The following is a 24969-nucleotide window of genomic DNA, read 5'->3' as shown; positions in this document are numbered from 1 at the left end:
AGCAGGAGGGGCGGCAGGCGGCTCGGCGCGCGGCGGCCCCGCTCTTTTTCTCGGGGCGCCGTTGGCCGCGGCGGCGCCCCCGCGTGGGGGCGGGACAGCAGGCCTGGGAGCCTGGGAGGGCTCCGCCCCCGGCGTGGCGCGCCGGGCCGCGTTACCGCTCACTCCCACCCCGCCTCCGGCTCCCCCGGAGGCGGGCTTCGGGCCACCTTTCCGGAGGCAGCTGGGCGTGCGGAGCAGGAAAACGTCCGCTCCCCGGTACGAAGCCTGACTCTAATGTCTCCGTCAGCCACCCTCAGCAACCTGTGCCCTGTCCCCACTGCTAGTTAAAGCGATTCCTCTGGCGTGTGTCCCTTCAGCGACCCAGGGGGCAGTTCCCAAGGGGGCGGGGCCAACGGCGTCTGAGGCATTCTCATCCGGGCATTCCCCAGATGCCGCAGCCGCCATCTTTGTTTTGTGCTGAAAGTCGCTACTGACGCCCGCGGACGGCCGGGCGAGGGGAAGTGGCAAGATGGCGGCTCCCAGGGCGGAGGCGTGGAGGCGCGCTTCGGCGGCCACAGGGCTGGGGACGCCTGTGCCTGACCCGAGCGCGGCCTGACCCCAAGCAAAGCGCGCAGCGGCACCGGTCCCTCGCCGCGAGGCAGCGCGAGGTTCTTTTAAGAAGCCTCGGCCGGGAGGAGAAGCCTGCGAGGGTGGGGTGTGGGGGGAAACAGTGACGTCGCCCGACTCCGCCCCCTCGCCCGACCGCCGCCGCCGCCATGTTTAGTTGTTACTTCTTCACACAAGATGGCGGCTCCCAGGGAGGAGGCATGAGCGCCCTGCCGTTACCGCTCCTCCTGCCGTACAGTTGCCACTTCGGGGCCTAACTCTGCCTCTTTGAAGCGGCTCCTGTGGGAAGGAGTCATAAGGAGGGAAGCGAGGATCGGACGCTGCCTTGCGTTTGGTTTGCAGTGGAAGAACTGACCCAAGAGGAAGAGAATAGGGGGGAAGGGGGAGCTAGTCTCAAGATGGCGACTCCCAGGGCGGCAGGCGCAGCCTGAGCAGCAGAGGCGGACTAAAGGGAGACGCTCGAGACCTCACGAGCCGTACGGCGCGAGCCTCCGAGCAGCCCTCGAGAACTCAAGCTCGTTTCACTGGCCTCCGGCGCGCCTCTATTCTTTCCAAGTGTCGAGGCTGTTTAGGGAGCGGCCTCTGCACTAAGCGCTGGGCGGGGAAGCGGGACGGTCTCAAGATGGCGGCTCCCACAATTGTGGTCTGAGCTCCGGCGGGGCTGGGACAACCGCGGCGCTTGTGGCTCATTTCCACCCGCCCCGGAAGCCGGCCAGTGCAGGAGACTTGGGGAGGGTGTGGGAACCGGGCCGGGGCTCCGCCATTTCCGGCGGGGGAGGGCTACGATTGAGGAAGGGAGGAGAGAGAGGCGGCTCAAGATGGCGGCTCCCAGGGCCTCCCGCTCGAGCTTCTAAGTGGGAGCTCCCAGGCAAGTAGTCAGGGCGGCGGGACTCGGCGGCCTCCAGCTTCTCGGGTCTAGGCGCTCGACAGCTTCAGGAGGCTCTTAAGGAGACGTGGTGAGCGAGAAGAAGGGGAAGAGGAGAAGAGAAGGAGAATAGTTAAGATGGCGGCCTCCATGGAGCCGTTCACCGCTGTGTGAAGAAGCGCTTCTCTGTGCGAGACGCCTTAGACGAAAGGGGGTGTGTGTGAGTGGAATTGGGGGCCTCCCTTCTCGCTTGGTGACTTTTTCCACCGCGCCCTTTCCCGGAACTATGGCTTCGGCCGTGTCACCCGCCAACTCGCCAGCAGTGCTCCTGCAGCCCCGCTGGAAGCGAGTGGTGGGTTGGTCGGGTCCAGTGCCCCGGCCCCGCCACGGCCACCGCGCCGTGGCCATCAAGGAGCTCATCGTGGTGTTTGGCGGCGGCAACGAGGGGATAGTGGACGAACTGCACGTGTACAACACGGGTGAGTGCAAAGCCCGCTGGGTTCTCGGATCTTTCCCTCCGCCCTTCATCTCCTCCCTCTCCCTCCTTTTCCCTCCCTCTCTCTCCCCTTCCTTCCCTCCGTCCCTCCTCCCTCTCTCTCCTTCCTCCGTCTCCCGCCTTCTCCTCCCCTCCCCTGCAGCCCTCTCCCCCGCCTCCTGTTCCCCCTCTCCGTCCGCACCGAGGTGCTACTTCTCCCGTCCGAGACGGTTTGCTCTGCCCGGCACCTCTGCTTTCCCTTGCTCTTTTTCCCATTCTTCCAGCCCTGATTCCCATGTGTTTGAGAGGCGCTTTTCATTATTGGAGAGGAAGCCTGTACCCTGGCTGGTGAAGGAGCGGGGGCGGCTCCCGCGGCGGTGACTTCAGACAGACACCGTTACCCCCGCCAGGCGGGCGGATGCGTCCCTTTGGCGCAGAGTCCCACCCCCTTCCTCCCTCCTCCTGCGCCTGGTCCGCTCTTCCTCATCTCTGGTGCTCTTTCGGGAGAAATGACAACTTCTAGATTACAGATTAGGTCGCCGTCTCGAGAAAAGGGGCAGAGTTGAGCAGCGTAATCCCGACCTGGGGGAGGGGGGCGGGCTGTGTGCTGCGCTGCGTAACCGTCTCCTGGGGACCCACAGGTCAGACGACATTGCTGCTTCCCTCTTGCAGCGTTGACTTCTCCAGCGTTTCTCTACAGATTTCATGTTGTCTCGATCTGGGATCCTTTGATGTAAGAGATGAATTAATTCCAGTGATCCCGCAGCAGGCTGAGGAGGTTCCCCTGCCCGTTCTCATGCCTCCCCCAAAGCCCGGGCCTGGTTGGTTGGGAGGGGCAAGCAAGGTGCGGTCATAGCTGGAGGCTGCGGTGCGCCTCTGCCTCCGGGTGCTGCTGCCGTGCCGGCTCGCCTTCGGCCTGTTGCCTGGTGTCCCCGCTAAGTCTCTAGGGCTTAGCCGCATCCTCCTGCGGCCCCCTCCCCCTTGGCGGCCACTTGGCCCGGTTGATACACCTGGCGCCTCCTTGGGCCCGAGCTGCCTGTTGAATGGACGCTGGCCCGCAGGACCTCGCCTGGCCCGGAGGGAGGGGCTCGGCGGGCGTTTTCGCCGGGAGCGGTGGGCCTGGGTGCCTTCCGGTCCAGTCCCCAGCCTGAGAGGTGGAGGCGGGGCTGCGGAAAACCCCCTCCCAGCTCAGGCAGCGTGCTTTGAGGAAGCTCCCCTCCGCAGCTCGCAGTCGCGTTCGGGTCAGCCGCGGCCAGGGGCCGGCTTCCAGCTCTTTCCCCCGCGCCATCTCATCTGGCGAGCTCCATTGGCCCCAGAGCCATCCTGTCCGAGGGTTCTGTTGGTACGGTGTCCTCGGGCCTGGGCACCTCCTTCCAGCTTTGAGGTTGCTCTGGGATAAGGTGTTGGTTGGAGTGCTGAGGGTTGGAGCTGGGCTCTCGGTTGGGTGCTCCCCACCGCCGCCTCCCCCAAGGCACAGAGTTTAGTTTTCTCTGCATCTTGTAGGTTGTTGACCCTACAAAGTTGACTTTCAAGAGGCTGGTGGGTTGCCGGTGACCCTTCACATTGTGGGTCTGAGCACCTGTTGCCTCCAGTGAGGCTGGGCTGGTTGGTGGTGCTCTGTGCCAGCTCAGACAGCTGCAGCGGCAGCGATTAGCCGGGTAAGGTAAGGCTGAGGGGCAGGGCTGTTTTTAGAGAGGCCGTTGCCCTGAGCAGAAGCTCCTAAACTACTTGGACCAACTTCATTCTCGTAAGGCCTGGAGCAGGCTCCTTGGCAAGGAAGGACAATTTTAGAAAGTAGGGCAGGGGCCTAATTACCATCAGCTCCAAAGTCCACTGCTTCCTGGGGCCTCTGCGTATTCATTAGTTTATTAAAATGAATCGAGCCCTTTGGCGTTAATTCATTCCCCATCTGCAAGGGTGTGTTGTATAGTAGAGGATAGCCAGCCTTCCGAAGGGCTGCAGCCCTGGATTCCTCCAGGGTAGCAGTTTGGAAAGTGCCCTATGAACTCCCTCGGTGACTTCTCGGGAGAGCCGTTAGCTGACCCAGCTCCCCTGTCCTCACCGAGTGTTTGCTATTTGACAGAGCCTCGAGCTCCTGCTGTTCTCAGAAAGACAGGCTTGGTGTTGCCTCTCTCCCACCAGCCGTGGCACAGATGCGCAGCATCCTTAGCTGCTGTCTTGACAGCCAGCCTCCTGCTTACCTTGGTTTTGGTTTGTTTATAAATTTCTTTCTTTCTTTCTTTATGGCTGCGTTGGGTCTCCGTTGCTGCGCGCGGGCTTTCTCTAGTTGCGGCGAATGGGGCCTACTCTTCGCTGTGGTGCGTGGGCTTCTCGTTGCGGTGGCTTCTCGTTGCGGAGCACGGGCTCTAGGCGCGCGGGCTTCAGTAGTTGTGGCACTCGGGCTCAGTAGTTGTGGCGTGCAGGCTCTAGAGCGCAGGCTCAGTAGTTGTGGCGCACGGGCTTAGTTGCTCCGTGGCATGTGGGATCTTCCCGGATCAGGGCTCAAACCCATGTCCCCTGCATTGGCAGGCGGATTCTTAACCACTGTGCCGCCAGGGAAGCCCCTTGGTTTTGTTTTAAACGAGGTCAGAGCATACTCTCTAGTGCTTTTCTTTCTGCAAGATGAGTGCTCAGAGAGACTCGCCCTTCGGAGAGAGTTCCCCGTTGCTAAGACAAAGGGCTCCAGGGGGCACGTGCTTGCCTCGCTGTCTTGGTCAGCTCAGAGATCGGGGCGGTGGGGGGGGGGGGTGACGGGGCTGGGGGTGGCAGGTGTGCACTTGAAGGGTGTGTGTGAGAAAGTGTGTGTCCTTCCTCTTTGGTGGCTGTGGAACACTTCACAGGCCTTTGGGAGATCTTAGGGTAGCAACTGTCCTTGACCTCGGGGAATTTTACTTCAACAGCAAAGCGGATTACTCGGAGGACCCGGCCCTGACACAGTGGGGTGCGCCCTGGTGAGGGGAGGGTGTGGCTGGTTGCCAAACCAGTGGCCCAAGGCTGGTCTGCCTCAGTGGTTCTCGAATGTCTGCAACTGATACCACCGGAAAGAGCCTTGGAAAACATCTAGTGGAACTTCCTTGTTTTTGCACATGAGGAAATTGGGGTCTGAGAGGGGAAGTGACAGGTCCAGGGTCACCCTGCTGGCTGGCAGTGGAGTCAGGCAGAATACAGGCCGTCACCGAGACTGTCGGGCTGTCTCGCCCTTCAGTTAAGGGGTGCGGGCCACCACCTTGGAGACACCTCCCTGTTCCTCTGTCCCTGGGGCTAATTGGTCACTAAATTGAGCTTATCTCAAACCCGTTCCCCCTCCGTTCTGGGTCCTTCTTGCTCTCACAGTCACTTCCTGCTCGGCCCGGCGGCTGGTTTCACTTGTCGGGAAGTCCTGTTCAGCCTTCAAGGCCCCGCTCCCATGTCACCCCTTCTGAGAACCCACCCCCACCCCCACCCCCGCTTCGAGCCTCAGCCGAGCGGGAAGGCAGCTGCGGGGGGAGGGGCTCGGCCACCTCCCGCCTCCTGGGTACAGGCCTCCCTTCCTCGGCCCCCCTCGCAGCCGAGAGTGGCGACAAGCCCAAGCCTAGGGAGAAGGAGGGACCCGGAGGTCGGGTCATGCGCCGCCCGCCCCGCTAGATGAGCGAGAGATGACATGATTGGGGGCAGCTGCCATCTCAGGGTAGAACTGGGACTGTAGGTGATGTGAAGAGCGGCAGGTTCTGGCTTCAGACCAGAAACTGTGCCTCCTGACAGACTGCTCCTGATGGCGGTGCAGAGAGCCCCTGCCCTGCCTGGAGTGCTCTAGAATGAGATCAGCCCCTCTTGGGTGCTGTAGAATGAGCTGTCAGGACGTCACAGGTCCCTCTAGCCCGGCCCGCTGAGTCAGTGGTGGCATGTGACGAGAGAGCTGCCGTTTCCCGTGTAGCCTCCTCCCGGCCCTCAGGTGGGCACCTAGCAGTCACTTTAAGTCGGTGACAAGGTTCTCATCTGTGTGTGTGTGTTTGGCCCTGTGACCTCGGGTAAGTTACTTCCACTCCTGGTCTCTGTTCCTTTGTCCACGGAGGGAGGCTCAGAGGTCTGTGGCGGCTTCAATCCCGGGAACCTGGATGAAGCTCCTTCCGGGCCCCGCGGGAGGCCATCTCCCCCAGTTCGGGCAGGGCTGATGGCTCCAGCCTGGAAAGCTGCTGCTCTTCTTGGTTTGTCTTTGCGCTGCGCGGTAGGACGAGGTGGAGCGCGGGGGTCTGGGGCCTGGGCGTGCAGAGCAGGCAGGGGACCCGGAGGCCCGCTGGCTGCTGAACTGAGGACGGGACCCACAGCCCACTGCAAACTAACGTGTACACTTGGGAAGCGGCGAGCCGGGCGCCTTTACCTCGGGAGGTGTGGTGTGTTTTTGGCGGCGGGGTGGGGCAGGCCTCTCTGCCCAGCTGCAGGTAGAGTCGGGTTACCCAGCCTGGACGGGGTCAGGGACCGGGTGCACCGTGCTGTCCCGGCTCCTGTCACGCCCCCACAGGGGCTCTGTTCGCTCCCAGATCCGTGCCCTGCCCACTGGCCCCTCAGTCCCAATTCACTTGCCTACGTTTGACCAAAAGTGATCGAGGGGCGTGGAATCAGATTTGCAGTCGGCTGCCGGTTTGGGGTTTTCGGAGAGAGTGTGGTGTATGTTTTAGGGGATGGCCCTTCAAATAACATAGGACAGAAGGCATCCCTCACAAGAGGGCAGCGTTTGCCCCCGGACTTTTCCAGGAAGACCTGGCATGGCAGACGTGAGGGCGGTGGCCCAGGAGGGGCAAGGATGCCAGGCAGAGCAGGGGCAGGTTGGGAGCTCCAGCCCGGCTAGAGGCGATGGGCTTTGGGCAGCTTAGTTGGCACTGACTGCCGCCACCTCTGCCCGTGTTCTGGAGGGGGGAGGGGGGAGGGGGGAGGGGGTGGGCCCGGGGGAGGGCTGCTCCGGACCGTCACCCGGGAAACAGCAGTAGAGATTGATTCGTACCCCCATGGCCCTCCCCAGCCTATACCGCAGGCTGCTGCTCCCAGCCTGCACTGGTAGCTCTTTTGGCCACTTAGAGGTGCAGCCACGGGCCCCTGGACGGTATTTTGGGTGTTAGACGTTTCTTTCCGATGACCCATAGAGTGGCGGGAGGTGGCCACATCGCCAGAAGCTGACGAATTTTCTTGGTCAGTGACTTCCTGCTTTTTAAGACGACCGTGATGAGAAGCAGGGTGATCACAGGCTGTTTTGAGGTGGCCTCTGAGGCCAAGGAGTTTGGAAGATGGCTTGGATAGAGGGCTGGCACTTGGATGGTAAAAGGAGAAAGTCCCACATCCTTGGGAAGAGAGGCAGTGCCTCAGCCCCTCCTTTCTTAGACTGTATTTTGAAGGCTGGTGGGTGTGGGGAGGAAGAGGGGTGGAGGTTCTGGTTCTAGGGGCTCCCGAGGAGTTCTGACTTCTGCTAACTTTTGTTCTCCAGCGACCAACCAGTGGTTCATCCCGGCCGTGAGAGGGGACATCCCTCCTGGATGTGCAGCCTATGGCTTTGTGTGCGATGGGACTCGCCTGCTGGTATTTGGCGGGATGGTGGAGTACGGCAAATACAGCAACGACCTCTACGAGCTCCAGGTGGGCCCTGGTTGTTGGGGCAGGGGCGGGGGCAGGCCCCATGTCACCCAGGACCTTCTCGCTCCCTTCAGGTCCCTCCCTCATCAGCACCAGCCCTTCCCTGTGCGGCCAGTGGCCGGCTCATCCCCGCTCTAATCACTGGGTCTTCATTTTGCAGGCAAGCCGGTGGGAGTGGAAGAGACTCAAAGCAAAGACGCCCAAAAACGGGCCCCCTCCGTGTCCTCGGCTCGGGCACAGCTTCTCCCTTGTGGGCAACAAATGTTACCTGTTTGGAGGTCTGGCCAACGATAGCGAGGACCCCAAGAACAACATTCCGAGGTGAGGCTTTGTCCTGTTCACGTGGAATCCCGTGAAGGCGGGTGCTTGCTCACATAGCAGCCAAGCCTGCCGTACCAAGTGCCTTTCCTTTGTGAAACGAGGGTGGCACTGGATGCCCTCTAAGGAGCTTTCTAACCCCGAGGAGGCCTCGCGGGAGGAGGGCCAGGCCAGGAGGTAGAAACCCACCTTGCCTTGGGCTGGTTCCTGCTCCTCAGACCCAGTTTAGAGCTGGCGCTTTGCTTCTCAGCATCTGCTGCCTGCAATCTTCGTGATGGTTGTTGTCCTTTCTGAAGTTTGGAGGTAGTCCTGAGATGGTGCCCCCTTTTCACCCGGGAGGCCCTCATGTCACGCCCAGCTTCGTGTGCAGGGCAGACTGGCACACCCCATCCGGCTCTTCCTCTTCTCCTTGCTCTCCTCCTCTGGAGCTTCTGGTAGCCCCTCCTTCGGGGCGAAGGTAGAAGACCTTGGGGTTCGCACAGCCTCAGCCCCCTTTGTCTCCCCAGGAGTCCACTGTTCACCCATCGAAGCCGGTGGCCCGCCATAACTGACTGTTCTTCTCCAGGTACCTGAATGACTTATACATCCTGGAACTGCGGCCAGGCTCTGGAGTGGTAGCCTGGGACATTCCCATCACTTACGGCGTCCTTCCCCCACCCCGGGAGTCCCACACTGCAGTGGTCTACACCGAGAAAGACAACAAGAAGTCCAAGCTGGTGATCTATGGAGGGATGAGTGGCTGCAGGCTGGGGGACCTCTGGACGCTGGATATTGGTAAGATGTGGGTGCGGCGGCTCCAGTAGTCTTGGCGCGAAGCTGGTCTGCTGGGCGGCCGGTGTGGGGTGTTGAGTTGGGGCTCACAGGGAGGGGAGTGTCCCGCCTAGCCCTGTACTTGCTGCAGGGTCAGGATAGGACCCATTTGGGGCTGTCATCTTTGCCCCGAGCTTGTGGCGTTGCTTGAAGAAAGAGCAAGGCTCGGTTGGCTGAGTTGGTCTGCTGTCTTCCAGGAGAGTGAGGGGAGAGGGAAGGGCCTTTCTAGAATGGAACTGTGTAGATGAGGTAGCACCTGTCCCTGTCGACTTGTCAGTGGTCAGGCTGTGCCAGGAGCGGAGCCCCCTGGTCTGTCACAGTCAGAGGGGATGTACAGATGCCCTTAGAGCCGTGGGGACTCCTCGGGCTGGTCGGCAGGTGGGGAAGCGGGAGCGGTTGAAAGGAGTTCAGGCTTTCGACCTGAAGAAGGCTGAGGGGAGAAGGTGGCCGACCACACATGTCTGGAGGGTTAGGTGGTCCTGTGGGGCAGCATCGGTGCTCGAAAGAAACAGTGTCTCGGGAGCAGAATCCCCAGCAGCAGCAGCTCTGTAGGTGGCGGAGGCGGTGTGGGAGAGAGTGCGTCTTGCCGGGAGTCAGAAGGTGCGCCCGCCGCTCCTACCCCAGCCCAGGAGCGGTGCTGGCTTGTAGTGGGTGCTCAGTAAAAGTTCAGAGGATGGTAAACACAGCTTGGGAAATGCCAGCACCTGGTGATCGGAGGGCCTCCCATGGGCTGTAAGGAGGCCAGGTATGGATTCTTGCGCTGGGTCAGCACCTGCCTCCCCGCACCTTCCCTGTGTCCGGGGCACATCCTGTGGGTCAGAGGGCCCGTGTCCGACCTGGTATGGGTAACCTTCCCTTCCCATTGCTTTGCACAGAGACTCTGACGTGGAATAAGCCCAGCCTCAGCGGGGTGGCACCTCTTCCTCGAAGTCTCCACTCGGCTACGACCATAGGAAACAAGTGAGCAGCCAGCCACGGCTTTTCCCTTCCTAGCCCACCCCCACCCCCACCCCCACCCCCGTGGGCTCGCAGTTTCCTTCCAGCAACCCCTAAGGCCTGAGGAGACCTCTTTCTGGCTGGGCTGGCGTTCGGCAGCCCCGTCTTTCCATTATGACCCTGGGGGACTGAGAAAAGACAGAGGGTAGAGGGGCACAGACCGTCCTCTCCGCCAGCAGCTGAGTGTTTTTGTCAATGCCAAAGTCCCAAAGTGAATATAAGAACGATGGGGACTGAGGTGAGCTTTAGGTGAGCTAAACCGAGGCTCCACATACTGGAGGTGACACAGTTCTTGTGAGGGCTGAGCCACCAAGTAGGAGAGGGCCACGTTCAGAGCTTCGTGCGTCCTGGGGAGAGCTAGAGGACCAAGTGTGTTCAGAAGTTTCTGGATGGAAGAGGTGGCCTCTAGCTTGGCACCTCCTCTACAATCCTCTCCTACTCTTCCCTCCCTCGTCCCAGAATGTACGTGTTTGGTGGCTGGGTGCCTCTCGTCATGGATGACGTCAAAGTGGCCACACACGAGAAGGAGTGGAAGTGTACCAACACACTGGCTTGTCTCAACCTGGGTATGGCCTCCTCGGGCTTGGGCTCAGAGCGGCCTCCTCGGCCTGAAAGCTGTGTGGGGAGCACAGGGAGCCGAGCTGCTTCTAGGCCGTGCCTCTAGAATCCGCCAGGAGTAGCCAGTGGCCCAAGTGCTCTGAGGGACGCTCCTCCTTTGCGTCTTTTGAATAGGCTCTTCCTACCCAGCGTAACCACGCAGAGCATCCCTCCTGTCTCCTGTTGGTGGTTTCTCACCCACCCTGCAGGGACTTTGCTATATACACGAGCGTTGCCTCTAGGTTCCTTTAAAACCGAGGAAACAGGACAGCGGCCTGCTCTACGCAGTGCGGCCCCTGACCCTTGCATTTACTCTGTCCTGGAGACCATCCCATCCCTGCAGGGCGAGTGGCCTCATTCTTTTGAATTGCTCTCGTGGTGTCAAAACTTGCACCAACGCTGCTCGTGAGTATCCTCACACCATTCTCGCCAAGTGCAGTTGTATTCAAAGAGGAAGACCTAGAGGTAGACTTGCTTTCAGAGGGATGTTGCTGTACACACAGATGCCCCTGGCAGTGTTTGCCAGGCCGGTAAACAGTTCGCTCTTTGCGGAGCCCGGTAGGCACTTGACTCTCCCCATGGGCCAGCCCCCATTCCCTCCCCTGGCTCACCCTGAGCCCTGGCTGCACCAGCACGAACATCAAACTGCCAGGCACCCTCTGGGTTAAGTTTGCCTTAATCGTGAGTGAGGGTATGTATTTTTCCTCGGATCCTCTTGTCACCTTTTCTGTAACTTGCGTTCCTCTTCACCCATCTCTTTCTAGAGGCTCTTGTGTTGCTTGATGTGTGAGAAGGGAAACCTTTGGCTGTGTGTTTCACATAGTTTTCCCAGTTTGTAGTTTGTGGTTTATAATTTTTTACGGTCTTTTTGCTATGTGGAGTTGTTTTTGTTTTTGTCTTTGTCTTAATTTAGTAATCTTTGATGACTTCCTGGTTTTAATTCCCCATCCCTGACAGCAAAAGGCCAAAGAGCCCTTGGGGGTTGTCTATTCCTCTGCCCCCTACTGACCTCCACATCCTGCCCTCCCCAGATACCATGGCCTGGGAGACCATCCTGATGGATACGCTGGAGGACAATATTCCCCGGGCCCGTGCCGGCCACTGTGCTGTAGCCATCAACACCCGCCTGTACATTTGGAGTGGGCGTGACGGCTACCGAAAGGCCTGGAACAACCAGGTCTGCTGCAAGGACCTCTGGTACCTGGAAACGGGTAAGGCCGACCGGAGGAGAGCTGCCATGCCCGTCCCTGAAGTCTCTGCTGCCGCCTTCTCACCAGCGGTGCTCTCTTACAGAAAAGCCACCGCCCCCGGCCCGGGTACAGCTGGTACGAGCCAACACCAACTCCCTGGAGGTGAGCTGGGGGGCTGTGGCAACAGCCGACAGTTATCTTCTGCAGCTCCAGAAATATGACATTCCTGCCACGGCTGCTACTGCCACCTCCCCTACACCCAATCCAGTCCCGTCTGTGCCTGCCAACCCTCCCAAGAGCCCTGCCCCAGCAGCAGCCGCGCCTGCTGTGCAGCCACTGACCCAAGTAGGCATCACGCTCCTGCCCCAGGCTGCCGCCACCACCCCAACCACCACCACCATCCAGGTCCTGCCGACGGTGCCTGGTAGCTCGATCTCCGTGCCTGCCGCAGCCAGGACTCAAGGTGAGCCGGGGGCCGGGCTCTCAAGGGCAAGATCCGGCCCACCAGGGGGTCACGTGCCCGAGTGAGGACCGCTAGACAGACAGCACACCTGGTGGCCATTCGTGCAGGCTTGTGGCCAAGTGGTGGCGGGGGACCTCGGTCCCGACCTTGGAGGCTGTCACTGAGGGTGTCTGGAAGGGCCAGATTTGAAGCACAAGCAGGTCACAGAAGCTGTTCGCCTCTGCCCCTTCTCTTGCCAGGTGTCCCTGCTGTTCTCAAAGTGACCGGTCCTCAGGCTACAACAGGAACCCCATTGGTCACCATGCGACCTGCCAGCCAGGCTGGGAAAGCCCCCGTCACTGTGACCTCCCTTCCCGCAGGCGTGCGAATGGTCGTGCCTACGCAGAGCGCCCAGGGGACGGTGAGAAGCTAGGGCGGGGCTTTCCTGGCGGTCGGTGGTGCGCTGGCGGGATTCGAGTCCCGCTCATCCTGCGCCCGTAAAGCGCTGATGAGGCGACCACTCGGCACTAACTTAAGGGTTAATAAGCTCGTGCCTCAGAACCGCCCGTCTGACCTCGAGGGCATTTTAAATGTGTATTTTCTTGTCCTGGAGCCTGAGGGGAGGATCTAGCCAGCTGGGGTTTGACTCAGCCCCCTGAGGAGAGAGCTGTATCTGTCTCCGTGGTCTTTAGGAAAGATCCAGAACTACTCGTAACTCTTGCTGCCAGGTTGCTGTGCCTCATCAGTGGTAGGAGTCCACGTCTGGGGTCAGTAGAGCAGGGCCCAGCAGTCCTGACGCTGAGAGGTGCCACTTCAGGGCGAGCCAGGCGGGTTCTGGTGAAGGCCGTGGAGCAGGGAGTGTGGTGGCCGCGGGCCTGGCACTCCCTGTGGGCTCACACTCCCTGCGCCTGCTGCAGGTCATCGGCAGCAACCCGCAGATGAGTGGCATGGCGGCGTTGGCAGCCGCGGCTGCCGCCACCCAGAAGATCCCTCCTTCCTCGGCACCCACGGTGCTGAGTGTCCCGGCCGGCACCACCATCGTCAAAACTGTGGCCGTGACACCTGGCACCACCACCCTCCCAGCCACTGTGAAGGTGGCCTCCTCGCCAGTCATGGTGAGCATCCCTTGGGCCTGGTTCTCAGCCTTGGGGCCGGGGGCTTCTGGGCACTGTGATCAGACAGCGGTCACTCCTTCCGGGCTTTGGACCAACCCGCAGAGGCTGTAGGTCCGTAACGTGTTTGCTGTGGGCTGTGGAATAAGCTGATAGCTATAGGGGTGTGGCAGCCTTAGGCTAGACTTGCTGGCCCAGTGTGTGTCCTCCCTTGCTTTGCTAGAGGAAAGGTAAACCAAACTGAGCTAGGGACGCACTCACTCATGCACGCATGGGGCAAGGCAGGCTAGAGTTTTGCTGTGTGCGCACCCCCGCCATTCCAGGCAGAGGCTGGGGTGCTCTCTGCCCCGCCCACCACTCTCCTCTGCTCCCTCCAGGTGAGCAACCCAGCCACTCGCATGCTGAAGACTGCAGCCGCCCAGGTGGGGACGTCTGTCTCCTCTGCCGCCAACACGTCCACCCGCCCCATCATCACAGTACACAAGTCGGGGACTGTGACAGTGGCCCAGCAAGCACAGGTGGTGACCACAGTGGTGGGTGGGGTCACCAAGACCATCACCCTGGTGAAGAGCCCCATCTCTGTCCCAGGAGGCAGTGCTCTGGTGAGTGATGGGTGCCAGGAGAGCCCAGCCCAGGCCGTGCCCTTGACTGGTCTCTGGATCACTCTTTGTGCTCCACGTCTTCCTTTTCAGATTTCCAATCTGGGCAAAGTGATGTCAGTGGTCCAGACCAAACCAGTTCAGACTTCTGCAGTCACAGGCCAGGCGTCTACAGGCCCGGTGACTCAGATCATCCAGGTGAGCTCGTGGGCTCCAGACTGTGACACAAGCAAGAGTGGGCGCTGGCCTGGGGTTAGAACTCGCATCCCTGGCTAGACATGATCCCATGAACACTGATGGCACAGAAGGTCCTACTGCTTGGTCCTGTCACCCTCGGTCTTCAGAATACTCTGAGCTGCCTGGGCTGCCAGTGGAGACTAGCCAGACCAGAGTCACTGTTAAACTTGCCATTCTTCTAAAAAAAGGATGGATAGATATATATGGGTATAACTGAATCGCTTAGTTGTACACCTGAAACTAACACAACATTGTAGATCAGCTGTGTTTCAGTTAAAAATTAAAAAAAAAAAAACATTTCTCATCTTGACAGTGATGCCGGTTCACCTCACCCCGTCTTTGCGTGTTTTCCCCTTACAGACCAAAGGGCCCCTGCCAGCTGGGACTATCCTGAAGCTGGTGACATCAGCAGATGGGAAGCCCACCACCATCATCACTACCACGCAGGCCAGCGGGGCAGGGACTAAGCCCACCATCCTGGGCATCAGCAGCGTGTCCCCCAGCACCACCAAGCCCGGCACGACCACTATCATCAAGACCATCCCCATGTCGGCCATCATCACGCAGGCGGGCGCCACGGGTAGGGGCCTCCTCCAGCGTGCTGGTGAGGGACCATGTCAGGAGGGAAAAGGCAGGCAGATGGAGGGCGGGCTGCGACGTGTTTCCATTTCTGGTTTTCCCCTCTTTTCCACCCTCTCCCTGCCTTTTCCTTAAGATATGTCGGGAGGTAGCAGGGGTTACGGCTACAGTTGGTACTTCTTTGTTTTAATCAAGGGGCAGCAGGAGTAACTGCTTGAAAGGGGGCCCAAGAGAAACGGGACCCGGCAGCAGGCCCGGGTGGGAGGCCGGCGCTGTCCCTCGTGGCCCAGCCTGAAGCCAGGCTGCCCCCCTCTCCTCCAGGTGTGACCAGCACTCCCGGCATCAAGTCCCCCATCACCATTATCACCACCAAGGTTATGACTTCCGGAACTGGAGCCCCCGCCAAAATCATCACTGCTGTTCCCAAAATCGCCACTGGCCACGGGCAGCAAGGAGTGACCCAGGTGCGGCGTGCCTGGCCCTCTCCTCACCCCAGGGTCCAGTCTGGGAGCACAGCAGGCCACGTGGGTCTTCCCGTGGGGCCTGGGAGGGCCAGCGCAGGGTCTGGCCAGCCCACATGTGATGTGAGGCTGCTTTCCTCTTGACATCCCAGGTGGTGCTGAAGGGAGCCCCCGGCCAGCCGGGCACCATTCTCCGCACCGTGCCCATGGGCGGCGTCCGCCTGGTCACCCCCGTTACCGTCTCCGCTGTCAAGCCGGCTGTCACCACGTTGGTCGTGAAGGGCACAACAGGTGTGTAGGCCGCGGGGGGAGTGGGGCAGAGTCAGGGTGCGCCCCGGCCCCGCCTGCCCAGGGAGAAAAGCTGCCGGGAAGGCGGTGCCAACAGCGGGCTTCCTCCCACATCCCACTCCCGCCTCCCTCTCTGCCTTCAGGCGTCACGACCCTAGGCACCGTGACAGGCACCGTGTCCACCAGCCTCGCCGGGGCCGGGGGCCACAGCACCAGTGCCTCCCTGGCCACACCCATCACCACCTTGGGCACCATCGCCACCCTCTCGAGCCAAGTGATCAACCCCACTGCCATTACCGTGTCGGCGGCACAGACCACGCTGACGGCGGCCGGTGGGCTCACCACCCCCACCATCACCATGCAGGTAGGGCAGCCGGGAGAGCACGTGGAAGCGCGGGCCCAGCCTGAGGGTTCCGGTCTCCACGTTGGGGCCACCCTCTCCAGGCTTCCTTCTGCTGCCATGTGCAGCTGGGTCCTTTTTTTCCCTCCCGTGTGTGGCACCCGTAGGACGGTTTCCCTGTAGCCACGTAATTGCGATTCTTAGTCACCGTTTGATAGCGTGTCGTGCTGAGATAATGTATTTCAGCCATTTTTAGCGTTTGAGCGTTAGGCTTTTTCTTTCGTGATACTGTAGAGGGTACGACAATTCATTTTGGGGTGCATATAGCATCTTTCTCTTCGTACGTTGTAAGCTGAATTCCTGGTGAAGTGGTGAAGCGTCTGTGGCTGGCCTTGGTACAGCCTGGGGTCAGCAGGGTTCCCAGCCCAGGCCTCCCCCCCGCCCAGCCCCTTCCCAGTCCCTGTGGCCCTTGAGGTGATGCAGTACCTCTTCCTTGGTTCCTGAGAGAGTCAGTTTCTTGGGGTCAGAGGGTGAGCAGGTCCTGGATTTGCCAGCTTTGTTGCTTTAGGAGCCAAGCTGGTGGTCCCAGCCAGCGTAGGGGATGCTGTACTAATTTCCCATCTGGCCTCTCCCCCAGCCTGTCTCCCAGCCTACCCAGGTGACTCTGATCACAGCGCCCAGCGGGGTCGAGGCCCAGCCTGTGCACGACCTCCCCGTGTCCATTCTGGCCTCGCCTACTACAGAACAGCCCACGGCCACGGTCACCATCGCTGACTCAGGCCAGGGTGACGTGCAGCCCGGCACTGTGACACTGGTGTGCTCCAACCCGCCCTGCGAGACCCACGAGACGGGCACCACCAACACAGCCACCACCACCGTCGTGGCTAATCTCGGGGGACACCCGCAGCCCACCCAGGTGCAGTTTGTCTGCGACAGACAAGAGGCAGCTGCTTCTCTCGTGAGCTCCACAGTGGGCCAGCAGAACGGCAGTGTGGTTCGCGTCTGTTCCAACCCGCCGTGCGAGACCCACGACACGGGCACCACCAACACGGCCACCACTGCCACCTCCAACATGGCTGGGCAGCACGGCTGCTCCAACCCGCCGTGTGAGACCCACGAGACGGGCACCACCAGCACGGCCACCACCGCCATGTCGGGCATCGGAGCCGGGCAGCGGCGAGACATCCGGTACACCTGTGTGGCAAGCACCGTGCCCGCCGTGGTCCGGGTCGGCATGGCTGCCGGGGCGTCAGAGGGAGCCCAGGGCTCTGTCAAGCCCTCGTGCCAAACCCGCCAGACCGGCGCGACCAGCACCACCATGACTGTGATGGCCACCGGGGCCCCATGCTCAGCTGGCCCGCTCTTCAGACCAAGCCTGGCCCTGGAGGCTGGTGGCCGTGGCGCCACGCTCGTGCAGTTGGGCCCTCTGAGCACCCAGGTCAGGCCTGGTGGTGAGGGTAGCCCCCTAGCTGGCCTGGGCCCGCTGGTATCCGTGGGGCGCCAGCCAGAGGCGCATCACGCCCACACGACGTACACCGCCACCACGGCCCGCTCTACCGTGGGTGCCGGGGAACCCAGTGAGGTGCAGGGGATGCCCGCGCTTGGGTACGAGAGCTCGCCTGGCGCCGCTGTGACTGTGAAGGCCCTGGAGGCACTGCTGTGCTCCTCGGCCACCGTGACGCAGGTCTGCTCCAACCCCCCGTGCGAGACCCACGAGACAGGCACCACCCCTACGCCCACCACCGCCACGTCCACCGGGGGTGCGGGCCAGCCAGAGGGTGGGCAGCAGCCCCCGGCTGGCCGCCCCTGTGAGACGCACCAGACGGCTTCCACCGGTACCACCATGTCAGTCAGCATGGGCGCCCTGCTCCCTGACGCCGCGCCCTCCCACAGAACCCTGGAGTCCGGCTTGGAGGGGGCGGCACCGCCCGCAGTTACCCCCCAGGCTGGAGCTTCATTGCTGGCTCCTTTCCCGACGCAGAGGGTGTGCTCCAACCCACCCTGTGAGACCCACGAGACAGGCACCACGCACACGGCCACCACCGTCACCTCCAACATGAGTTCCAACCAAGGTAGGTGGAGGCGGCCAGCCTGGCACCCGTGCTCCCCGGGGCCCAGGCCCCAGCAAGAGGCCTTCGGTTTGATTCCGCGGAGCTCGGTTTACTAGCCTGGGCGGGTCCTCTGGGCGATGGTGTCCCCTGCTGGCAGAGCTGGGTGGAAACCCTGCTGGAGGGGGGCCTGTCATCCCGCTCTCCGCTTGCCCCCCGCAGACCCCCCGCCGCCTGCCAGCGACCAGGGAGAGGTGGAGAGCACCCAGGGCGACGGCGTGAACATCCCTGGTTCCAGTCCTATCACGACAACGGTGTCCTCCACGCTGACACGGGCCGTGACCACTGTGACACAGTCCACACCGGTCCCGGGCCCTTCGGTGCCGGTAAGAGCCCCCGGAACGCCCCCCTCTGTCTGCCTCCCTGCTGCCCACCGCCCTTCAGGCCTGCGCTGTTCCAGGATTGGACACCAGGTGTCGCTCTCGCTCCAGGCACGCGCCACTCCTGGTTCCTTTTCCAGACCATAGAAGGGCAGCCTCGTGCCTGACAGGGCAGGGCGCAGGAGACCCCCAGGCTTGGTGGGTGTCTGGTGGGCGCTTTTCTTTCTGTAGCTGTTTCCTATGGCTTGTTACTCGGCTGTCGCCTGTAAGAGTGGCACAGCGGGAGTCTGAGGGCCCCTTTGGCGAGGCCGGGAGACCTCTGTGAGGATGGGGTAAAATTGGCCGGCAGGTCGCGGGTCTCCACTCCTCTTGCCACGCCCCCCACTGCTCAGTGACCTACTGCCCCTGCTCATCAGATGGGGTCGTGGCGGCCCCTGGGGAATGCAAATCCTGGCCCACAGGGAAAGATGAAGGTCTGCCTGGTTCTGGCCTCCCGCTCCTTCCCTCTGACAGGGGCTTCTCTCCCTTTCTAGAAGATCTCATCAGTGACCGAGACTACCCCAGGGGCTCTGACCACCGAAGTCCCCATCCCGGCCACGATAACAGTGACCATAGCCAACACAGAAACTTCTGACATGCCCTTCTCTGCTGTTGACATCCTGCAGCCCCCAGAGGAGCTCCAGGCCTCTCCAGGGCCTCGCCAGCAGCTTCCGCCACGGCAGCTCCTGCAGCCTGCCTCCGCACCCCTGATGGGGGAGTCCGCCGAGGTCCTGTCAGCCTCCCAGGCCCCCGAGCTCCAGGCCGCCGTGGATCTGAGCAGTACGGGGGACCCGTCTTCAGGCCAGGAGCCTGCCAGCTCAGCCGTGGTAGCCACTGTGGTGGTCCAGCCGCCACCGCCCACGCAGTCCGAAGTAGACCAGTTGTCACTTCCCCAAGAGCTGATGGCCGAGGCCCAGGCGGGCACTACCACCCTCATGGTAACGGGGCTCACCCCCGAGGAGCTGGCGGTGACTGCTGCCGCTGAAGCGGCCGCCCAGGCCGCGGCCACAGAGGAAGCCCAGGCCCTGGCCATCCAGGCCGTGCTCCAGGCCGCGCAGCAGGCCGTCATGGGTAGGTGCTGGGGTCACGGTAGGTGGCTTACCCCACTGTCTTTGGTTCAGGGTAGGTGGGAGCCCCGAGGGGAAGACGGACTCCTCGGGAGGAGTGAGGAACCGGGGTTCTGGAGCCTCCCTGCTGGCAGCCCTGGCTGGCGGGCCCCAGTGACAGCCTGGGAAGAGGAGGCTTGTTTCCCGCCAGGGCAGCACGCCGCAGACTTGACGGGGAGGGCAGACTGACTTGGGCGCCCAGGAAGGAAGCGGGCTTTCTCGGGCGGGGGAGGGCAGGGTAGAGGTGGGCCGGAGACGAGGTCCGAGAGACAGGCTCTGAGGGCCGGCACCCACCAGGGCACCAGGGCTGCCCCTAGCTCCGGGAGGGCGGTGACCATGGGTAGCCGGGGCTGGGCTCTCCCACCTGCCGCTCCTCCTAAGTCGAAGTCATCTCCACCTGGAGCAGGCACCGGGGAGCCCATGGACACGTCGGAGGCGGCGGCCGCTGTGACGCAGGCGGAGCTGAGCCACCTGTCGGCCGAGGGCCAGGAGGGCCAGGCTACCACCATCCCCATCGTGCTGACGCAGCAGGAGCTGGCCGCCCTGGTGCAGCAGCAGCAGCTCCAGGAGGCGCAGGCCCAGCAGCAGCAGCACCACCTCCCCACGGAGGCGCTGGCCCCTGCCGACAGCCTCAACGACCCGACCATCGAGAGCAACTGCCTCAACGAGCTGGCCGGGGCTGCGCCCAGCACCGTGGCACTGCTGCCCTCCACAGCCACTGAGAGTGAGTGGGGCCCTGCTCCCCCAGGGAACTTGGTTGATTGCGGAAGAAAGTCTCGGGGCGGCGGTGGGGGTGGGGGGCGGCGCTGGTCCCGGGCCCCTCCGTGCAGAGGCGGGCGTGTCCTCTAGCCTGCGGGAAGGGCTCCCACGCAAAAGCCAGGTCTCCGGGGCCTTTCCTGTTGATGCCATCTTTACTCCCAGGCCTGGCTCCGTCCAACACGTTTGTGGCCCCCCAGCCAGTCGTGGTCGCCAGTCCCGCGAAGCTGCAGGCCGCGGCTACCCTGACGGAAGTGGCCAATGGCATCGAGTCCCTGGGCGTAGTGAGTCTGGAGTGACGGGGACTCGGGGGTTGGGGTGCAGCATTTGGGCCCCGAGGGTGGAGGGCCTGATCTCTTCTCCCCTCTCTGACTTGCAGAAGCCAGACCTGCCACCCCCGCCCAGCAAAGCCCCCGTGAAGAAAGAGAACCAGTGGTTTGATGTGGGGGTCATTAAAGGCACCAACGTGATGGTGACACACTATTTCCTGCCACCTGATGACGCTGCTCCGTCGGATGTAAGTGTCCCCGCGAGCTGAGACCCCCGGGTGGGTAGGGATTTATCAAGCTCCCCGGGGGCACGCCTGTCTTAGGGCTGCCCCCCTCTCTCCCTGTGACCCTTGAAGTGGCTGTGAAGGCCAGCCTTGGCCCACCTTGCCCTGTCCCCGCCTTGTCGTGCAGGGGCTGCCGTGGCTGCCCTTTCCCCGGCCCACCCACCCCACTGTGTGGACCTGCATCGTCCCCAGGGTAGAAAACTCCTCTGCTGGCCCCAGAGCCACGCTCCAGCAGCCCTCTCACGTCAGGCACTTCCGTGTCTCCCTTCCTGTTCGCCCGGCCTCTTCCCGCAGGACGACTCGGGCGCGGTGCCCGACTATAACCAGCTGCGCAAGCAGGAGCTGCAGCCTGGCACCGCCTATAAGTTCCGCGTTGCCGGGGTCAACGCCTGTGGCCGGGGGCCCTTCAGCGAGATCTCAGCCTTTAAGACGTGTCTGCCTGGCTTCCCGGGGGCCCCCTGTGCCATTAAAATCAGCAAAGTGAGTCTTCTTGCCCTGGGATCAGCCTCTGTCCTCGGCTGAGTCCGTGCGCTCAGCGCCCTCTTCCGTGCTGGCTTCCGGCAGGGGTGACTCGGGAGGGGGCCCCAAGGTGCGGGCAGAGCCAGCTGGCTCTGCGGTGAGGCTTCTGGTCCTGGCTCTGTCGGCAATGGCCAGGGAGACGAGGGCAAGTTCCTCCCCGTGCCCCTGCCACCGCCTCCCCCTTTTGACACACTGTGTGCTGTGCTCCACGTGCTCCTTCATCTAATCCTTAAACCCCCGATGAGGAGACTGAGGCGCCAAGAGGCTAAAAGACGAGCCACATGCTAGGTGGCAGAGCGGGGCTGGGAAGGCTGCTGGAGTCCCGTTGGTTGTATCGTGCTGTTGCGTCAGGCTGCCTTCCGGGTGGGGGCAGAAGAAGCCATCTCTTTGGAGCTCCTGGAGCTCTGCTCTGAAATAGCTTTGTTGTGTTAGGAGGAGGGTGAAGTATGAACACTCAGTTCCGGAGGCTTCGAAGCATTCTAGGCCCTCTGTACCCGGGTGGCCGGGGTGGGAATAAGTCACAAGGCTGAAGATGGCCCAGCCTGATCTCTGCCCCCTCGGTTCCAGAGTCCAGATGGCGCTCACCTCACCTGGGAGCCGCCCTCTGTGACCTCTGGGAAGATCATCGAGTACTCGGTGTACCTGGCCATCCAGAGCTCGCAGTCTGGGGGCGAGTCCAAGAGCTCCACCCCGGCGCAGCTGGCCTTCATGCGGGTGTACTGTGGGCCCAGCCCCTCCTGCCTCGTGCAGTCCTCCAGCCTCTCCAACGCCCACATCGACTACACCACCAAGCCCGCCATCATCTTCCGCATCGCTGCCCGCAACGAGAAGGGCTACGGCCCAGCCACGCAAGTCAGGTGGTTGCAAGGTGGGTCTTGTTCGTTGGGCTCCTTTGGGCAGCTCTAGGGAGAGGTTGGGGGATGGCGGGGAAAAGCCCCGCGAGCGTCGCCGGGACCACCCGGCTCCAAGCTGGACTTGGGGGCTTTATATTCTGGGGCGGGTGATGGCCTAGGGCCCTGGGTAGGTGTCTTGGAGTGGAGGGTTACTCGCCTCATCTGGGGGTGCAGAGGAAACTGCTCGGGGCTGCTGGGGGCGGGAAGGGCTGCCGAGACCGGCAGCAGGAGGCATGGGGTGGGGAGCAGAGGCCTCGGGCTGCTCCGTCAAGAGTTTGCGCGGGGTTGGGGGGGCCACGGGCGTCGTCCCCACTCTCGTTCCCTCAGCTGCACCACTGGAGTCGTCTCACCCCCGTTGCTGAGCTGCTCACTCACTGTTGGCCTCTTTCCTTTCAGAAACCAGTAAGGACAGCTCTGGCGCCAAGCCGGCCAGCAAGCGGCCCATGTCCTCTCCAGAAATGTAAGCAGGGAGTGCCTTTCAAGAGCCTTCTGAGGCCAGGGGTAGGCGGATCCCGGGAGGAAGGAGCGGTGGGGACAGTAGGGCCCGCCTTCTCCTTAAGCGAGGGGGGCTGCTTAACCGGGCACGACGCCCCGCTAGGGCCCAGCCAGAGCCCCCGATGAGTCCCACTCGCTTCACCGTGGGGACCCAGCTGACGCTTTTCGCTTTGCCTTTGCCTCCCGTCTCCCAAGGAAATCCGCTCCAAAGAAATCGAAGGCAGACGGTCAGTGAGAGGCAGCTGCCCTGCGCCTGGCTGCTTCTCCAGACCCCCCTCTGCTTCAGGACCGCCGCCCGCCCGGGCCTGCCCGCCCCGCCCACCCGGCGCTCACTTTGCCCTCACGAGCCGCCACACCGGCTGCCCGTTCTCTCTCCCTCTCTCTCTCCCTCTGTTTTAAAAATAATCTCGAGAAAGCACATTTTACCATTGCTGTGGGGAGGAAGCAGAAGGCAGATGTGGAAGAGCCCCCCTTCCTCTCCCCGCCCAGCGCCTGCCAGGGGACCAAGGCCCCAGGAGTGGGGGGTGGGCGTGGAAGCCGAGGAGAGGTGCCCCCCTGGGCCCCTTCCCCCGCCTCCGCACCCTGAACTGGGTGTCTGTCTGGTTCTGTTGCATTTTCTTCCATTAGTGTTTCCCGACACCCGCCCGCCCTTCCGCTTCTCCCACCCCGCCCTGCCTGGCACTCCCATGGGAAGCTGACACATTTTCTCAGAGGCCTTCGTACACCCACCTCTTTCTCCCTCCCCTCTTCTTTCCCATTTGAAAAAAAGAGAAGAAAGAAAAAGAAAGAGGTGGAGAAGGAACCCCGTGGTGGCCTGAGCAGTGTTCTGTGAAAACCTCCCGACTCCCAATTGGGGCGTAGAGTAGCCGCCCACGGAGCCTGGCTTCAGCCTGTCTGGGGTTGGGGCTAGGGGCCACATCACCAACTGCTGCATTTGTTGTATTTTTTTTAAGTTGAAGTTGACGGAGTTAACATTTTTATTGTAATTTTAGCCTTAGCGTGTGGGGTTTTGTCCCTTTTTTTTGTTGTTGTTGTTGTTGTTGTTAGCTGTGTACAGAATGTGTATCTTTTTTTCCCCCCCCCTTTTTTTTAAACTCTTTTTCTCCTTGGCTAAGCCTTGGCAGGGATCTTTCTGGAGGAGAAGCTGGGGCAGCCAGGGTAGGAGAGGCATGGGATCTCCCCTGTGGGCCTGGTGTTTGCTGCCCAGCCCGGTTTTCTCTTTCTGGCCCCTGTCCTCTGCCCCTCTGCCTGTCCCCAGGCCTCTGGGACAAAGGAGGGTGAGCCGTCAAACCTCACTCCCCACGGGCAGTTGCTCCACACCTAGAGGGAGCTTCAGAGTCCGCTAGAGCCCGAGGTCAGTCAGGTTGCTGAGGAGGATGGTGTGGAGGTGCGGGCCGCGGCCTGACAGCCAGTCCTGGGGCCACAGCACTCTCCACGACCCCCAGGCTCGCTCCCCGGCATGACTGCTTAGAGCATCCAACACCCACAACTGCCGCTTCCTGCAGCCGCCCTCTCTCGGCAAAGCTGGTGCATGATGGAGGGGAGCTTGGCCTCAGAGGCAACCTGGGAGGGCAAGTTGTGTGGTGCCACTGACTCTGTGAATTTACAGTGCAGTCCCCAAGCTGGGCCCGTCCTCCTGGGCCAGGCTTGGTGGGCTTGGGGCTCTGCTTGGAATGGCTAGTGACAGCTTGCTGCCCCACACCCAAGCTTTAGGCAACGAGTGAGACTTGCAGGCGGGTCGCACAGAAGGATTTGAAACGACCAGCCGGTCTCTTCAAAACCCCTTTCTCTGCCCTGGAGACGCAGCTGTGGCCGGGGGCACCCCAGCCTCTGCAAACCCCCGGCCCTGGCCCACGCCCTCTGGGGCCTCTGATTTGTTGTATTATAGTATATTTCGCTGTGGAAAACGTCATGTTTAGTCACCTTGGAGCCCACCGCCTGGTCCCGTTGTTTCCCCCCATCCCTATTCCCGAGCACCCGTTGATCTCTTGTTTCTGGAAACAGTAAGCTTGTTCATCTAATGTAGAGTAACCCCCGTGACTCAATATTACCATAGTGCGATGTCGTTTTGTGCTATTTTGAACAATTAAAAGACTTTTTTTGAAATAACCATCTGCCGTCTTGCTGTGTCTGGGGCTCCCACAGGAGGCTGCCTGAGGTGGGGAAGTTGGGCCCCACAGGGCTCACCAGAACCCTCAGGGAGCCTCTTGTTCGCGGGGCCTGCTGTGAGCGGGATTCTGCTTCTCCATTGGCTCCCGTGTCTCACAGTTCTGTGGGCTGTGACCTTGGCACTGAGCTACACTAGGACCAGGTTGCCCACAGAAGATCCCATGATGGCGGCCGGAGCGCAGGCCACAGGCCAAGGGGCTCCCTGGACACGTGTTGCCGATTCCCTGTGTGGAGACCAGGTCACCTTCCTTCTCCCCAACCAGCGGACAGGGGACTGGGTCCAAGGCCTGGCAGGTCACCAGCCGCCACCCTCCTCGGACGGTTGGCCAGGGCCGAGCACCTGCCACTGAGCGCTCACAGACCCCGGAGAGCCCCCGGGATGTCAGATCTGCAGGAGAGCCCGGCGTCAACCGAGGGGTGGCTCCTCCCGTCTGGTGCTCAGTGGGCGTTGCCCGAGTGACTCCTTGTCTGCCCTTCCTGCACACGGGCCAGGGC

At 61.9% G+C, this 24969-nt stretch overlaps 1 protein-coding gene across 5 annotated transcripts; it reads left to right on the top strand.

Moving 5' to 3' along the window:
- The first annotated feature begins 791 nt into the window (after positions 1 to 791).
- HCFC1 (host cell factor C1) lies at positions 792 to 24410 on the top strand. 5 transcript variants are annotated; one of them, XM_082680942.1, is made up of 26 exons: positions 792 to 1950; positions 7402 to 7550; positions 7708 to 7868; positions 8431 to 8639; positions 9551 to 9635; positions 10131 to 10237; positions 11300 to 11479; positions 11562 to 11921; positions 12161 to 12321; positions 12818 to 13015; positions 13390 to 13614; positions 13705 to 13809; positions 14209 to 14428; positions 14749 to 14891; positions 15041 to 15179; positions 15320 to 15540; positions 16154 to 17588; positions 17787 to 17950; positions 18610 to 19054; positions 19496 to 19813; positions 20011 to 20129; positions 20225 to 20362; positions 20693 to 20878; positions 21485 to 21785; positions 22207 to 22270; positions 22501 to 24410. In XM_082680942.1, the coding sequence occupies exons 1-26, from the start codon at positions 1758 to 1760 to the stop codon at positions 22538 to 22540; spliced, it is 6066 nt and encodes a 2021-aa protein (XP_082537068.1). In that variant the 5' UTR covers positions 792 to 1757; the 3' UTR covers positions 22541 to 24410. The 5 variants fall into 5 exon arrangements, with proteins under 5 accessions (XP_082537068.1, XP_082537067.1, XP_082537066.1 ...); XM_082680941.1 differs by having other exon boundaries at positions 19493 to 19813; XM_082680940.1 differs by having other exon boundaries at positions 18481 to 19054; positions 19493 to 19813.
- The last annotated feature ends 559 nt before the right edge of the window (positions 24411 to 24969 follow it).

This window comes from Grampus griseus (assembly GCF_964374135.1).
Source record: "Grampus griseus genome assembly, chromosome: X".
Classification (NCBI taxonomy): Eukaryota; Metazoa; Chordata; class Mammalia; order Artiodactyla; family Delphinidae; genus Grampus; species Grampus griseus.
The sequence above is the reverse complement of the archived record's forward strand: the minus strand, read 5'-3'. Positions and strand labels throughout refer to the sequence as shown.

Coding starts and splice junctions, on each gene's coding strand:
- HCFC1 (XM_082680938.1), top strand. CDS start 1,758: ATGGCTTCGGCCGTGTCACCCGCCAACTCGCCAGCAGTGCTCCTGCAG. Junction 14,892..15,040: donor GGCAGCAAGGAGTGACCCAG/GTGCGGCGTGCC, acceptor TTGACATCCCAG/GTGGTGCTGAAGGGAGCCCC. Junction 15,541..16,153: donor CCCCCACCATCACCATGCAG/GTAGGGCAGCCG, acceptor CCTCTCCCCCAG/CCTGTCTCCCAGCCTACCCA.